This window comes from Megalopta genalis, chromosome 6, assembly GCF_051020955.1.
Source record: "Megalopta genalis isolate 19385.01 chromosome 6, iyMegGena1_principal, whole genome shotgun sequence".
NCBI lineage: Eukaryota > Metazoa > Arthropoda > Insecta > Hymenoptera > Halictidae > Megalopta > Megalopta genalis.
In genome coordinates this window covers 8942191-8957578 of record NC_135018.1, presented here as the reverse complement: position 1 = coordinate 8957578, position 15388 = coordinate 8942191, and the positions used below count along the sequence as shown (strand labels likewise).

The 15388-nt window shown below is 42.4% G+C and overlaps 2 protein-coding genes and 1 long non-coding RNA gene across 6 annotated transcripts in view; 1 reads left to right on the top strand and 2 right to left on the bottom strand.

Annotated features, from left to right (window-relative positions):
- LOC117223848 (uncharacterized) overlaps nucleotides 1-13582 on the bottom strand; it is a 30682-nt gene extending 17100 nt beyond the window's left edge. Inside the window, exons 1-4 of the long non-coding RNA XR_013033791.1 lie at nucleotides 13296-13582; nucleotides 12734-13235; nucleotides 11634-12057; nucleotides 11143-11383 (exon numbers count right to left, since the gene is read on the bottom strand). This is a non-coding gene — a long non-coding RNA (uncharacterized LOC117223848). The remainder of the gene's footprint in view (nucleotides 1-11142; nucleotides 11384-11633; nucleotides 12058-12733; nucleotides 13236-13295) is intronic.
- LOC117223846 (band 4.1-like protein 4) overlaps nucleotides 1-14877 on the top strand; it is a 114313-nt gene extending 99436 nt beyond the window's left edge. For 3 of the 4 annotated variants that reach the window (XM_033476397.2, XM_033476398.2, XM_033476402.2), the window contains 11 exons: nucleotides 7214-7334; nucleotides 7407-7494; nucleotides 7556-7672; nucleotides 8858-9370; nucleotides 9499-9713; nucleotides 10274-10349; nucleotides 10763-10848; nucleotides 11207-11362; nucleotides 12740-13013; nucleotides 13831-13937; nucleotides 14227-14877. In XM_033476397.2, the coding sequence (XP_033332288.1) occupies nucleotides 7214-7334; nucleotides 7407-7494; nucleotides 7556-7672; nucleotides 8858-9370; nucleotides 9499-9713; nucleotides 10274-10349; nucleotides 10763-10848; nucleotides 11207-11362; nucleotides 12740-13013; nucleotides 13831-13937; nucleotides 14227-14263 (1790 nt within the window). In that variant the 3' untranslated portion in view covers nucleotides 14264-14877. The remainder of the gene's footprint in view (nucleotides 1-7213; nucleotides 7335-7406; nucleotides 7495-7555; nucleotides 7673-8857; nucleotides 9371-9498; nucleotides 9714-10273; nucleotides 10350-10762; nucleotides 10849-11206; nucleotides 11363-12739; nucleotides 13014-13830; nucleotides 13938-14226) is intronic. The other variant, XM_033476401.2, reaches the window with a different exon arrangement.
- On the bottom strand, nucleotides 14296-15384 carry Srp9 (signal recognition particle 9). The gene is made up of 3 exons (XM_033476403.2): nucleotides 15137-15384; nucleotides 14659-14727; nucleotides 14296-14576 (listed from the first exon to the last, which is right to left on the bottom strand). The coding sequence occupies exons 1-3, from the start codon at nucleotides 15206-15208 to the stop codon at nucleotides 14481-14483; spliced, it is 237 nt and encodes a 78-aa protein (XP_033332294.1). The 5' UTR covers nucleotides 15209-15384; the 3' UTR covers nucleotides 14296-14480.
- Between the last annotated feature and the right edge of the window lie 4 nt (nucleotides 15385-15388).

Genomic DNA, 15388 nt, shown 5'->3' with positions numbered 1-15388 from the left:
TTTTAACCCTAGAAAGATAACCATATGACAACGTACGTAAAAGATAACCATACGCTTCAGAGGCGCATGCTTTTCTAAGGCGTCAATTTTATACTAACAATGGATATTTATTTAAGTTAATCTAGTCATTTTAAAGGTTTGGCATTATTGTAAAAATAAAATGCATTTATATTATATTTTTTTATATTTTAAGTAATTTTAAACTTAAATCACTAGACCTCTACGAAAAATTAACAAAAATCAACAGTCTTCGCAGGCACCTCTGCGACGTAGGTTATCTTTCTCGGGTTAAGAAAGATATTCCATTCGAGAAGCTGTCAACATACTTTCCCGCGGCGAGTGTACAATGTCGATATTTTGTTTAGCGTGCTCGACCCTTTGTTTCGAAGCCCTTTGTTTATCATCGAAGATGGCCGACGCGACGCGACGTGTTAATTCGCGCCTCAGCGAGAATTTCGCGATGCCTTTCGCGTTTGTTCCCCAGGGAACGAAGAGACCGAATCTTCAAATGTTCCGTGCAGATAGAGCTGCGTGGGGTATATTACAGTTCGGAATCTCGAAAAACGTGGGCGGCGCGTTAGCATGTGATGCGCGAGCTCGAAGCAAAGATTGCTCGAGTTGGCGGAAGAAGGCTGCAGGTCCACACGTTACTTATCTGCTGCGAGATTTAAAGTCATGCAAATAGAAAAAGGGCGGCAGAGGAAGAGATACGGTCGGTGTTTGCGTCTCATCGCCGTCAAAAGAGACGAAATGAATGCCCTTTCTTCTTGTTCAGTCGCAAGCACGTCGGACAACGAAAAACGAAACACGAGAGACAGGGAACACGGGGCAAAAGAGAGAAAGAGAGAGAGAAAAAAAGTGGGAAAGGGAGAAAGAAAAGGAAAAGAGAGAGAGAGAGAGAGAGAGAGAGGGAGGGAAGGTGAGAGTGAAAATAAGAAAAAAAGAGCGAACCAGAGAAATAGGGAAACAGAGAAACGGGGAAACAGGGAAGGGGACACACGACGCACGCGTTTTGCTTCGCGAAATGGAGATAAACTTCTCTGAATGCGCGTGCGGTCCGCCACGGACCACGGATGAGATCACCGGCGCGGCGCGGCGCGGCGAGACGCGGCGAGACGATGGATTGCAACATCTTCAGCAACATAATTTTACGTGTTCGACTTTCCTGTTCGCGTTTCTTTTCTACCCCTCGCCGCGCGCAAACGAATCCTCGACGTTTCACTCTCTTCTTTCGCGACGGCATGGCATGCCGCGCGCGCGCGCGCGCGCGCACACATAAATCTTTAATTCCTGAGCATGATGGATCTCGCCGGGATTAGCGACCGCTTCGTCGCGTTCCGCGTCGCGTCCCGCCGCTACTCTCTTCTATCTCCTCCCCTTTTTATCCAGCAAGCTTCGGAGCGAGTCTATCCTTCGAAAATTAATAATCCCTCCTCGACGTTGCCGGCTCCAGCGAGGCTCTCTATTCGTTCAATGTTCGCTGGATAGCGTTACAACGACAAAAAGTATCAGCGTCTTTTAACTCTTCCTGTGGCAAAGGTTTTCCTCGGATACCATACTACGTTCGCGACTGTTCGCTCGACGTGCCGCGTGTATATCCTTTCGGGAAAGTGTATGGTTTTAAATACAAAATTCGCTATAATATTATAGCGAATTAATATAACATAATTATATAATATAATATATTATATAATAATATTATAATAATATAATATAATATTATATATATATATATATATATATATATATATATATATTATATTATATAATTATATTATAATAATATAATATAATATATAATATTATAGCGAATTTTGTATTTAAAATATATATATAATCCCCTATGCAAATTTCGATGCTATGCGAAATATGAGAAAAGAGACGAGATGATAAACTGACCGAAGAAGATTTTTGTATTTAATATTATAGCAGTTTATCGTCTCGTCTCTTTTCTCATCTTTATTTTATAATATATATTATATTATATTCGCTATATAATATTAAATACAAAAATCTTCTTCGGTCAGTTTATCGTCTCGTTTCTTTTCTCATCTTTCGCACGGCGATCGAAATTTGCATAGGGTAGCGGAGCCGGTTGTTCTATGAAAAATGAATACACGTGTGTGTCGGTGGCTAAGTCGAACTTGTCCGAAGCGTCGAATGTTTACACCGATAGCTACGTCGAAATTGACGGAAGCGTCGAATGTTTATACCGGTGGTTACGTCGAACTTGACCGAAGCGTCGGATGTGTACTCGGAAGAAAGGAATGCATGTGTTTACGTCGAGTCGGGAAGTTCGGTCTGGATCTTCGAGGAGAAAGGAACGGATTTATTCAGAGTTAGGATAAGGAGCAAGTATATATGCTTAGTGTAAATAATAAAAGGTTCATTTATTATTTGAAACATACGTTATTCAAATAATTCTGAAAATTATTCAGGATTCTCAAAACATTAAAACCAATTGGAGAATTTAGTAACATTGTTGTATTATTTGCAACTCATTGATATCATTGAGGAAAGAGACAAATGTTTCTGTAGCACCTGCATCTTGCAATCAATGCAGACAATTTTCATTTTGCATGAAAATCGGCAGTCTAATGATGTCTAATTGCCGTGTCTTTGATTTGTTCTTGCGCATAATTCACTTTATATTTAAAGAATAATACGTAGACAATTCTTTTACTCGTTTATTGTGTTTATTTTCGAATAAAAGAAAATCGACTGCGTCCTATTGTCTAAATATAAAATCAATTACTCCCATAAAGAAACCAAAGGGACAGTAATTGGTCATTCCACGGTAACCGGTTCCATTACGGTCTATGAGTAAAAAATTCGACCCGTTTTCTAGCGCAAAAGCTTTCTAGCCGTCAGCTGATACTTCTCGACCCGCAACGTCGCGACACGGAACAACGAGACGATATCGCGTCGAGAAAATAATTTCAAGTGACTTTACTCAGACCGCGCAGCACGGATGACAACCGCGAGCTCTTGCTTCCGCTGGAAAAAAGCTCAGCATCGCGACAGTCGTAATTACATACTTGTCCCGCGTCGAAAAGTAATTTGACAGGGAGAAGAGACATGCTTCAGCGGCAAGTATTAATCAAGTCGGGATCTGGGACGCGGTTGAGATTCGCGTGATTTTCATGGCTCGACTTCGGAGCGTGTACGTCGCGTCGCGTATCGCGTCGTCGTCGCACAGCGATCTAACAAAGCAGCGATTCGTGGTCAAAATTGTTTTAGCGTTGTTTCAAGGTTTATGGTTACGGTATAGCATGTCGTTGAATTCGTCTCGACACCGGCTACACTATTATCGAGTTGAAAATACGTATTATCGTTTAAAACATCGAAGTGACCAGCATTTTTTAAAGGAAAAAAACGTTTTTTTGCAGGTTTTTATATTCTGATTTATAGAAAAATGAATACCGATCAACTTCTTCGTTGAAAACATTTCTTTGCCAAAAAATTTGCCATGAAAGATCATGGTTCGTTTTGAAATTGAATACGAGCGCTCAGTAACGAGCTTGTTTACCGTTCGACTGCTTACCCAGACGTCGAAATACAGCCCGAGCTTTATTTTTCAAATACCATAGAGTCGAGTGGTGCGGAGGACGCACTTGAAATTTATATGTCCTTGACAAGCTTTCGTTGAATCAGCTTTCGTATAAAGCAAGTCTCATTCGAACAACTTTTAACAGTCTTTTCTGCGAGTTTTCCTAAAGTTTAAATTGTTATTATGTTTATACGCGTACAATAAAAAATGTATACATGATACTTAAATAACTAAAATACATACCAATTTACCAACATATAATAATTAATAATTAGACTGCCGATTTTATGCATTTATGACAAAAACGAGCAGATCGAATTTAAAACAATAGACAGATTAAGAGAATTTATGAGTGTCATTATATTATTTTTCAGTTAGTAAAATCATTAAAGAAAGGAAGAAATTTCTGTCTGACAACCGGTAATTGCAGTTCACAAATACAATCTTTATTTTCCATAAAGATCCGTAGTCATATTATAAAAGTATTAATATATAAGTTTATAATATGGTTTTATTAAGTACCATATTATAAACTTATATATATTAGTACTCTATAATAATTAATTTAAAACCTTAGTTCGTTTATTACAGAACTGTATGAATATATTGTAGATTTTAAAACTTTGGGAAGGGGGGGGAGGGTTGTAAACCCATTAGAAAAAGCAATCGTTGAAAATATAAAAGTTGCAAAATTATCTTTTGGCCATGGAATAACGCGTTTTCCTACGGGAACGGGAGTCGTTTGCCCGTCGCTTGAGCAAATATTGGAGGTGCTCTAGGTATAAGTAGAGCAGTCATTTAGTTTTTCCTCGAGCCTGCCGGAGATCTCGGTCCATTCGAGAAATGGAAATGGAGTCGGCCGACGCGACCGTTGAAAGCGTTGTCCAGCTTTCCGGAGATCTCAAACAAGATAGGGGACCGAGCTTTGAGCACGATGCCATTAGATCCGCGACGGAAACACCTTAGGCATTATTCTTCCGTCTCGGAAGTCCCTCGAGCGGATCCCATTATTCCAGCAAATTTCCCGGACACTTTGGTCCCGCGGCCTCGGCTTTCCCGAGCGATCGTCTCGTTTCGTAAATGAATTTAATTTCATAATTCCGTAGAACCGATCTTCCCCGCGAGAACCAGCTCGAAGGTTCCAAACTCCAAGACGTTTCGTTCGGTCGCGATCAATGTGGCGTTTACGACTGCTCTTCTATGCCGCCATTATTGTCCCGACATTGTCTAATTAAACACTCGAAGACGTCAGGCATCAGACGTCTAAACAAACTGTTTAATTGAGCAGAAACCCTCTCAATTTTGAAACCCTTTTCTACGATTACCTTCGATCGATTCAGTGTTCAAATCTGCTCCGAGGATTTTGATCCAAAGAAACTGCGTTTTATAAAGGCCGGGATCGAGACATGTCACTGGCAGATGTAGAAAAAGTAAAAGCAAGAACGACTTCACGGTCGAAGCAATTCCTCGGTTTTCCCGCTCGAGCAATTTTTGACAAACGAAGATATTGCTCGTATCTAGACGCTTCTATCGATACAAAGGATTCGGTAGATCCTATTACCTTCGCGATTGAAAACACGGGAGGGAACGGAGAACTGAAAGATCGAAGCGTGGCCGATAGAAATGAAACATCAACAAGAATACAACCGGATGTAATTTACTACGTCCGATAAGTCCCTTTGCCGGACACAATTTCGAGTTTCTGTAATACATCAAACGGATGATTTTCTCTCCGCGATTGCTCCGCGCTGACATCGATCAATTTGCAGAGACGATGCTACAAGCTTTTACGCTTCACGAATTTCATCTCGGCAAAACACAACAGCGAATGCGGCGAGTCGCGAGTCGCAATATTCGCGATTGCGAACAATGAAATGCCGACGACGAGACATTAGCCGAGTATATGAATTCGAATTGAAGCAAAAGTTCTGGAAATCATGTTTCAGCGTGACAAACGTACGAGCTTGAAGAATCGACCGCGTGTCCGTTCCCTCGGTTTGTCGAAAAGTTTTGGAAATCTGCTCGAACTTTTACCATCGACGCATTATTTCCCAAAAATAACGAACTTTCGATACGAAAAACACGTCGTTTGAAAGCGCGGGCCTGTCGATCGGCTGCGCGCGTGTTCTCTTTGCCGATTCCATTTCTCCCGATTCGGTTTTTCAACGAGAACCACGATGGACGCGATTTCGCCCCGCGGTCTTGTAATTACGCGACCGAATGAACATACAAGAAGCCGGCCGCGCGGCGTCGACAAGGTGCCCGGTTCTTTCCGTGGTGGACGGTCGGGTCGAGTCGGGACGAGAGACGAGAGACAGCAAGAAAATAAAATGCCCCCGTCGCCGCAGCGTTGCACCGCGCCGCGCCGGTCGAGCCAGATATTCATCAAAGTCGGTGATTCAATTAACCGGATAGGATGATTTCTAGAGGGCATTTCTGTCGGCGTGTCCCATGGAAATTGACGACGACAGGGCCGGCTGCCGAGCAAGCCGAGGACGGCACGAAAGAACCGAATTTCCGGTCGAGCGAAAATTTCGATTGATTCGAACTCGTTTTCTGCTGCGAACGTTGCGCCGCCGGTTATCTGTTTGTAAGAGATCCGCCAACGATTAACAACGACATGTTATCGCAGGTCATTGGATTCGTTTTTATCTTAACTATCATCATATAATGATAGAAATGTGTAATCCCGTTTAAAAAAGACATCGATGAATACAACCTCGAAAAATATAATCTTTAAGAAAAAAAAAACTATCTCTACTGCAATATGTGTCTTTTCGAACCATACGATCTGTTCCTCTAGCATTTTGAGTATCGTTAAGAGAGATACTGCTTTGTAACAGCTTTAATGAATCACCTAGTATAAACTCTAAGTCTATAATACCTATGAACCTATAGAATAGCTTTAGCTGATCCGAGGTTTCACAAAGATGAGCGGTTCTCGAGAATAGCTCTGCTATCGTGTTTGAATTCGATAATATGGTTTATCGAATTCAGATCGCGTTATCAACGTAAACGCTTCCTTCGATCGTGTATCGCAGTTCCAACGTAAACGCTTCCTTCGATCGTGTATCGCAGTTCCAACGTAAACGTGCACTTATATAGGATGTCCGAAAAATATCTCGCAAACCGTAAGTGGGGGTTCCTGAAGTCATTTGAAGTAACTTTTTCCTGAGCGAAAATGCAATCCGCGGCTTTGTTTACGAGTTATTAACGAAAAACAGTGACCAATAAGGGGCGAGATCAGCTGCCGCGAGGTGGCCGAGCCAACGGCGCCAGCGGTCGAGGCGGTCGAATCTCAGTTCAGCTGGCGCGAGGCGGCCGAGCCAGCAGCGCCAGCGGTCGAGGCGGTCGAATCCCAGCTCAGCTGGCGCGAGGCGACCGAGCCAATGAGCGGAACTGGGCTTCGTGCGTTCGTTGGCTGGACCGCTTTGTGCCAGCCTAGCTCGCCTCTCATTGGTCAGCGTTTTTCGTTAATAACCCGCAAACGAAGCCGCGGATTGCAATTTCGCTAAGGAAAAGGTTGCTTCGAATAACCTCGGGATCCCCCATTTCCAGTTTGCAAGAAATTTTTGTGGCACCCTGTAGTCGGACCCCGTTGATTTACGGCGCCCGATCAAAATCTACAATACTCTCAACGAATCTTATTTGGTGTTTTTCCAGCGGAACTCGGGGACTACGATCCAAGACGACATTCCTTAGGCTACGTTACCGAATTTCGATTCCTAGCGAATCAGACCACGGAACTGGAGAACCGTATAGTGGAACTCCACAAAACCCTCGTGTAAGTTCCCCGAATTCACGACGGGTTGCAACGTTTCCTCGCTCGTTGTCGTTACAATGATTTGTTTTACAGAGGACAATTACCCTCCGCTGCGGAACTCAATTATCTCGACAAAGTGAAATGGCTAGAAATGTACGGAGTCGACCTGCATCCCGTATTGGTGAGTCCATCGAAATATCGGAATTGAAATCATGTTTGGCTAATCAAAATATGTTCCGCAGGGCGAGGATAGCGTGGAGTATTTCCTTGGTCTGACTCCGAGCGGGATAATACTACTGCGCAACAAGACCAAAGTGGGCAACTACTATTGGCCCCGGATCAATAAGATCTACTACAAGGTACGTGTCAGTCATTTCTTTATGGAAATGTGTTACGTGGGAAGGAATCTTGAAATCCTCGTTGAAATTGATTGGTTCACGATTAAATTCGACCAGGAAACACGACGCAGACTGTGCAACGCTGATCTGCCCGGAATCAGCTAAAAAACTACCGAGCGCGGCAATGGTCCCAATTGAAGCATTAGTGTTTTCCCTTTCTTTTTTACTAAATTATGAAACCTCTATTGAAATTATTAGCATTATACATAGCATTATATATAATATTATAATTATAATTATTATTATTATTATATATATATATATAATAATTATATATATATATATATATATATGTAATATATTATAATATTATATGTAATGCTATGTACAATGCTAATAATTTCAATATATATGTAATGTATTATAATATTATATATAATGCTATGTATAATGCTAATTAATTGATCAACCCTACGTTCTAAGTTATATGTGTAATGTTATATTATATATATATATATATATATATATATATATATATATATATATATATATATATATATATATATACAATACTATATAAATAATACATTACATGTATAACTTAGAACGTAGGGTTGATCAATTAATGATACATTTCTGAACTCATCTCTGAAGGTGCAAACAGAAACATTAGTGACGTCAGCTATGACATTGTTAAGTAAACAATACGTGTATAACGACGATTCAAAAGTCAAGATGATTTGAATTCTTTATTTAGATAAAAGACATTTTCTACATCCTTTATATCGGAGTTTATCGGAAACCGAGTACATATTACTAATTAACCCCTCGCCATATATTGACGAGTCTGACACGCGACGGAGATTTCTAGTAATAGCCTGTTAAGTATGAACGGTATTCCGTTCATTTTAGCCTGAATAAAATTGCGATTTCTTGTCATCGGTGTTTAAACATTCAAGTAAACGTAAAAACACGTGATAAATATAAATTGTCGTTTTTCTTCTCAGAGATTGTTGCAATCGAAAAGCTTCTAATCATCGTAACCACGAAAAAAAAAATGGTACGGCAGAGGGGTTAATTTTTGTTCAAAACGTTTTTCACGTCGAAGCACCGGAAATGACTGAACAATGGCGATAACACACACGTGAATGCACAGCGGAGCGGCGTTCAAACTCTGATTGTGAGCTCGAGCATCGCGCGTTTCAGGGCAGATACTTCATGCTGAGGGTGAGCGAGAAAAACTCGGAGGAGAGGACCCACGGGTTCGAGACACCGTCGAAGGCAGCCTGCAGACACCTGTGGAAATGCTGTCTGGAGCACCAGGCGTTCTTCCGTTTAATGGCCACGGGGCCCCCGCCGTTGAGCCCTTACTCCCGCTTCCGGTCGTATAGTCCTCCGTCCGGCTCGGAGAAGCACACGACGATCAGACGGAATCCGCCGCCGATCTTCCAGAGGACGCCGAGCCGCAGAGCCCAGCGACGCGTGGTCGAGGGCCAGGAAATGGTCGGCCCGTTCGTGGAAACGCCTGCCGCGGTCAATGCTAATTCGGCCAGCAACCCGGCCGCCGGGAATGTGTTGTGCAACGCGCAGAACGCCAGACGGGTCAACAATTCGAGTCCAAGGAGCACCAGGAGCGCGCCGTGGACTCAAAGCCAGCCCCGGGGCCTTTATACTTCGTCTAGTCCTCGGTCCGTCCGCTCCGCGGGAACGGCACCGGCAGTACGTTCTCGCAACTTTTAATCGATTCGTTTAACGCTAAACCTACCGCGGTCAAAATGACCGTGATTCGACGATTACGAAAGTGTCGGGAACAATGATCGAGGTGTGACGATTGTCGCCGTTTTCAGCTCTTGAGCAGGCTCCAGCGGAGGAGCAGCTCGGTGGAGAGCCAAAGTTCAGGGGACAGCCATAGTCGCGGTGGTCATCGTAGAAGAAGTCATAGTCATAGTCACCGGAGGCACAGCCGTCACTCGGACTGCGAGTCCGAGCTGTCGAGAGGTTCGGACTCGAGGTCCGGTCATCGCAAGCACCGCAGGAAGCACAGAAGCTCCCGTTCTTCTAGGTAATGGAAACGGCAGCACCGACACGGTCGGGCGTAAACCGGAGGTCGCGGGAAACGCGTACGATACGATCGACCCTGTTGCGATTACCGACGCGTTATTAAGTCAATTCAGCGTCTAAGATGTGCGTGCCCTCTTAATTGGTAATTAATCGAGGTAATAAAGGGGCTGCCGGGACTCGGGACTCGGAACGGGCATGTAAAAACGAAGTAGCTCGCTCGAATGTCTTCGGTCGAGTTCGTCGACCCTGTGGACGGGAAAGAAGAGCCCTCGTGCTCGTTATACTCTCACGGTAGGGTACGTAAACTCCGCGAAGGTGATAATTATTTTAATGATGACGCACACTAGGCGTCTATCCGTCGCGAGATGCCACGGAATATCCCGGCGATGTTCTCGTTATTCGACGAAAACTGAACGCGTTCGCGCGACCCGTTATCGCGATTGTCGTCCAACAAAAGTTCGCGGTTCGGATCTAAAATGCGTATCGTCGCTAAAGGCCGTCACGCTAAATTGCAATGCCTGTTTTACTGCGCGACTACATGCCGCTGGGAACCTTTTTCAGGCACGAATTGGTCGACTCCGAGCCACAATGGAGGGAAGCGCAGAAACGAAAGGGCGAGGGCGTACAGCGAGCCGTTGTAAGTGCGAGCAACGACGCAACTCGGGGACGAGAGGGGGATCTCTCTAATCCGACCAACTTTCAAAATCGTTCTCCTCTTCGAGCAAATTTTGTGAAACTCTAATACGGTAGAACCTCGATTATCCGAGCTAATCGGAGACACGAATGTTCGGTGAATAGAACAGTTCGTTCGATTCGATCGCGGTGCTAGATTTAAGCTTTATTTTTTTATTTATAAATGCGAACCGTTTTGCACGTGGTTTGGCTTAGATTGATCTGATCGCTAGTGAACGTATCTAGATAAATCAGAGGATTTCGAATAATGGGTTCTACCGTGCTCGATGCCTTTCGTGATAGAAAATTTCGTAAGGATTCGGGGGAACGGTGACGAATCCCCGCAGACGTTTAATCGTTCACGAAATGTTGCATTAGGTCAGCCATACGGAGCCGAGAAGAAGGCACAGGAGCAGACACCGGAGTCCCTCCCAGAAGCAATCGCTGCCAGACGAGCTTAGGAAGTAGGTTCCATTCACGCAATAATAACGATAATGTTGTCACGCAAAGCATTCCTTCATGTATTGTTAGGTACAAAGTCACTGCACGTGTATTGTTCGTTCGAAATAAACAGGAAGTGCTACAGTCTCGTGAAATGTTACTACCAGAAAAATAAGAGAGAGAGAGAGAGAGAGAGAAAGAGTGAGAGAGAAAGAGAAAGAGTGAGAGAGAAAGAGGGAGAGAGAGAGAGAGAGACTAAAACTTTTCGGAAGACCTCTGCATGATCTGTATTATAGTATTTGAACGTAAATACGTACCGATGCGTTGCGCCGCGTCGGATCGATGTAACGATGTAACGATTGAGAGCATGATTTCTTCCAGACATTTGGAGTTCGGGCTAGTCGACACGACCGGAATGAGCGAGCAGCAACGGCGAGAGATACCGTACACGGTGGTTCAATCGCAATCTGTACAGCAATGTCCCTTACAGTCTAGCAATTCCCGATTGGACGAGGCAGACTCGTCGTCTCTGCCTAGGTACGATGATCTCAAGACGGCCTGCAACATCCACAGCCATCCTCCGCAAATGGAGGATGAGACGGGATCCGTAGTCATTGTTTAAAAGAATCCTCAAGCCCTTTATGCATGAATTATTTTTGTTTCTTTTCGTACTATTTTTTTTTCTTTATTTATTCAGAGCATGTACCATCATCCACTACAAAAGCATGCCCCCCCTTTTTTTTATTATTTATTTTGAGAAGCATGATCAGACCCTTAATAAATCGATGAGATTAACAGCTTGACGCACCTGTGTATTTATTTACTGGCTGGCACCTACTGATGCTTTTGCTATTCCACCGTCCGGTGGGACGTATGTAAATGTATATCATCCTCGGAACCGTAGCATTTTGTCATGTCGTTGTCCTGTGTTGTGTGGTGTGTATCTCGTCTGTGGCCCGTATCTCGTTTAAGTATTTGTTCTGTGTAATACTTGTATTTGTGGTGTAATTGCATCGTTTGCGCTCTCTCGACGAGGCGGACCTGTTGTTGGTATTTGGGAGTGTCGAGGATCGTTGAGAAGCTGTCGTGTGCCGGATCTGTGTCGCACGTCGCACCGCCACTAGGTGACCGGTAGTTTTCAAAGACACTGTAATACTTCCAGTAGATTACTTAGGGTTACCGGTTCAGGATCGTCCACGGCCGAGGAACGTCTGCGACTATTACACGAGCAACTGTAACAATCGATCAGAAATAAAAATTATTCGTTGATCCGAGCAATGTACGTGTCGCAGGCTTTCTCGGCGGTGAAGCAAATTTGGTAACCCTAGATAGACGCATTTGCGACAATCGGAAACCGACCAGGAAACCTTTGTGAACACTACATAGATGATTAGAAGTGGGCTCGAATCTGATTAGATTGTTTCATTCGGATTACGTTTATTTGTCTACGATGCAACTTAAACGTTCGTTTCGTCAATTTTCGTTTGTAAGCTTCAGGAACTTGTTTTGCTTTTGTTGATAACACATGTAACGCGATTTTAAGAAATCGATGTAGACTACTCTCTAGCACCTATTCTTTCTAGCATCGAACTACTTCTAATTGTAGGTACGCTTTCGGAATCCGCAGGTACTCATTCTAGGGTTCGAAACCACCTTGTAAGATACAAGAGAACGTTGCACAAATATTCGTTGGAGACGCTTTCGAGTACAATTGTCGTGAATAAAACAGAAGGGAATGCAATCGTAGCCCCCCCCCCCCCCCCCGTAGTATGTATTAACCGCATCCGATCGTTTGGCAAAACTAAAAATGTATTCTGTGTACTGCATCGATGTCGGACTGGTGTCCGACCAGGGATGATCGTTTTCTCGCATTTCGCGTGACATTATCGAAGACTGTGAAGGACTCACTTTCAGAACGATCGGCTCCATCGGCAAAAGAAACAGAAGAATGATACAGCATAGTCGCGACGGAGGCTATAATTTGCCGGCAACCAGGCCGGCTCATGTCGAGACTAAGTACTACGACGGTAGTAGGAGCGAGTGCAATGTGAGGAAGGACTTTTATTATACTCGTAACAACAGAATATTGATAGGCAGTAACGTGGACAGCGGCCTCGGGGAAAGCACGCCGCAGGAGTTTTCAAGCTGCTGCTCAAGCTCCGCCGACAGCGCTAAACCCACCCGAGTAGTACGTATCTTTTCGCTCGCTTTCTTCTATTTTCGACTAGTTTTTTGTTTCGTTCTCTAAAGATTTCATTAATTAATTTCGTTTGTCCGTTTTGGTTCACAATACTTCGATTGATTGTATCCCGTGAAACGTACACCGACAAATACATAATAGTGTCGGTTCAGTCGACGAGACGAATCAGAGTTGGGCAACGTTCAAAACGCTGGAACTACCGGACAGACTCTGAAAGGGGCTTTATGTTATAGCTGTTCAGATTATAAAAATGCTTTTGTCTGTACTTACTTGGCAACCCTGTCCAGTCCTGTTATTTTCAAAAGGAAATAGAAAACAGCTTTTGGAGCTTGGTAGTTCTAACGTTCAAACGAATAACAAAACAGTAGAACTCGGTGAAACGCTCGACTCTGATCTCTGACTGTTCTCTGTACTTGTCGGTGACCGAAACAGTACCAATCGAAAGTAATGGGTTACAGTTTTGCTTCATGTAGATCGAGCTTTACGCTTTTTAAAGAAAGAATTAAACAATCGTCGCAGTACTGTACGACGAATCGTATAAATTTCACTAAAATTGCACTTACAGTATTGAAGACTGTTAGAGGTACTAAGCGCTTCTCATAAACATATGCGGTTAAGGTTTTGTGCTACTCTCTTCTTCGCTAGTTATAGCGTTTCGTTTGTTTTCCCACGATAAATGTTGTTCATCGATCGATCCAACGATGCTCGCTGATTTATCGAACGAAACGCTGTCTCTAGAATGTAGTGTGTTGTATCGTACGATTTTCTGCATAGTGAATTAGTAAAATAGTTTTGTTTGGTATAGACGCAATTGCAATTAGGGGGAGAGGTACGCTATGAACTGTCTTCAAACCAAGAAATCTACCCTCCTGTTGATACTACTCTGGACGCTGTTCTGCAGCCCATAATATCGTAAGTGCTTCATTTCGTTGCTTCGCGCTTCCCCCTTGTAATTATTCAGTAATCAGAGATTGATTCGAATCGAGATCTGGCTTTATTAATACCTAATGCATTTTACACTGCTCACTTATCGTTGGATTAATACAGTTATACTTTCTGAATAGTATTGGTACTTTTAGACGAAACATTTCACGATCACACTCTCACGTATATTTTTCTTTTATTCAAAGAACTAGAAATTTTTCTGAGAACAAAAATATCAACGCGTTGTTTAATATATCTCCGTCTTCTGTTGTTTCAGAACTTTAACAAGGAGGCAACGTCATCAGCCGAAATGAGCGTGAAGCTTTAAATAAATACAAAATAGACATTTATGCACATATTGTATATTTAAGAAAGTTTTTTATACCTCATTCAAATTAAATATCTATAATCCCATCGGTCATCGAAACTCATGAAATGAAACATAAACAGTGTATCAAATGCGCAGCACTTATATTCCTTAATTTAAACAAAAAAATGAAAAGTGCCCCTAATATTATCTAGTCCTTTATTTTAGCTTTCTTTAGATGCCATGTGCCTCATTAGATTTCCTATAAATTTTTCCATCTTCTTTAAGTCCTGTGCTATCTCTGTTTTATACTGTAGACACTACGACATAAAAATGATCGTTGTATTATTCGGAATAAGCTTTTAAAAATGATCGGTTAAGTTACATAATGGCAATGCTTACCGTTCGATTGTCTGTAAGTTTCAAACATAGAACACCTTTACTATGGCAATATTTCATTGTATACCGAGTCTGAAATACAAAAAAAAACAATTGATTATAAACTTACACCTAGGAAACCATACTTTTAGTCGTATAGGTATCACATGTACGTGTACATATTAAACGAGCTTTACCTGTTGTCAAATATCTAAAATAAATAAAGATTATAGAAAATATAAACTTTTAATAGTTTTATGCGCGAACTCGATCAAAATTGATTTCCCTCTTTAATAAAGTCAAAAGGAAATCTTGTATCGCTCCGAATGAATGACGTGTCATGTCATGTCAGTGCACGTCAACCTGCATTACCTTCGACATTTTTTTTGAATTACTGAATGAAATACGTTCACGTAGCGTTGCTATTGAAAACTAGAGATCATTTTCAATACGTATATACAATAATAAAAAGAAAGTTAAAGTAAATTTTGTCGGAACTCACTTTTATTGGATCTTGAAGGTATAACCTCTCTGCACCTTTTTCAAATTCTTCCCACGAACTTAAATATGTCATTTTTGTTGCTAACTAAACGATACCGGTAGACGAATCTACTACAGCAATGTTCTTATCAAATGCAAAAAATTTATCTTAGCACACCGCTAAAGACTATGATATTTATCAAAACACACGACGCGTAAACATAAAGCCAAACAGATGGTTTGTCTGCTGCTGGCTTGTGCTACTGCTCGAACC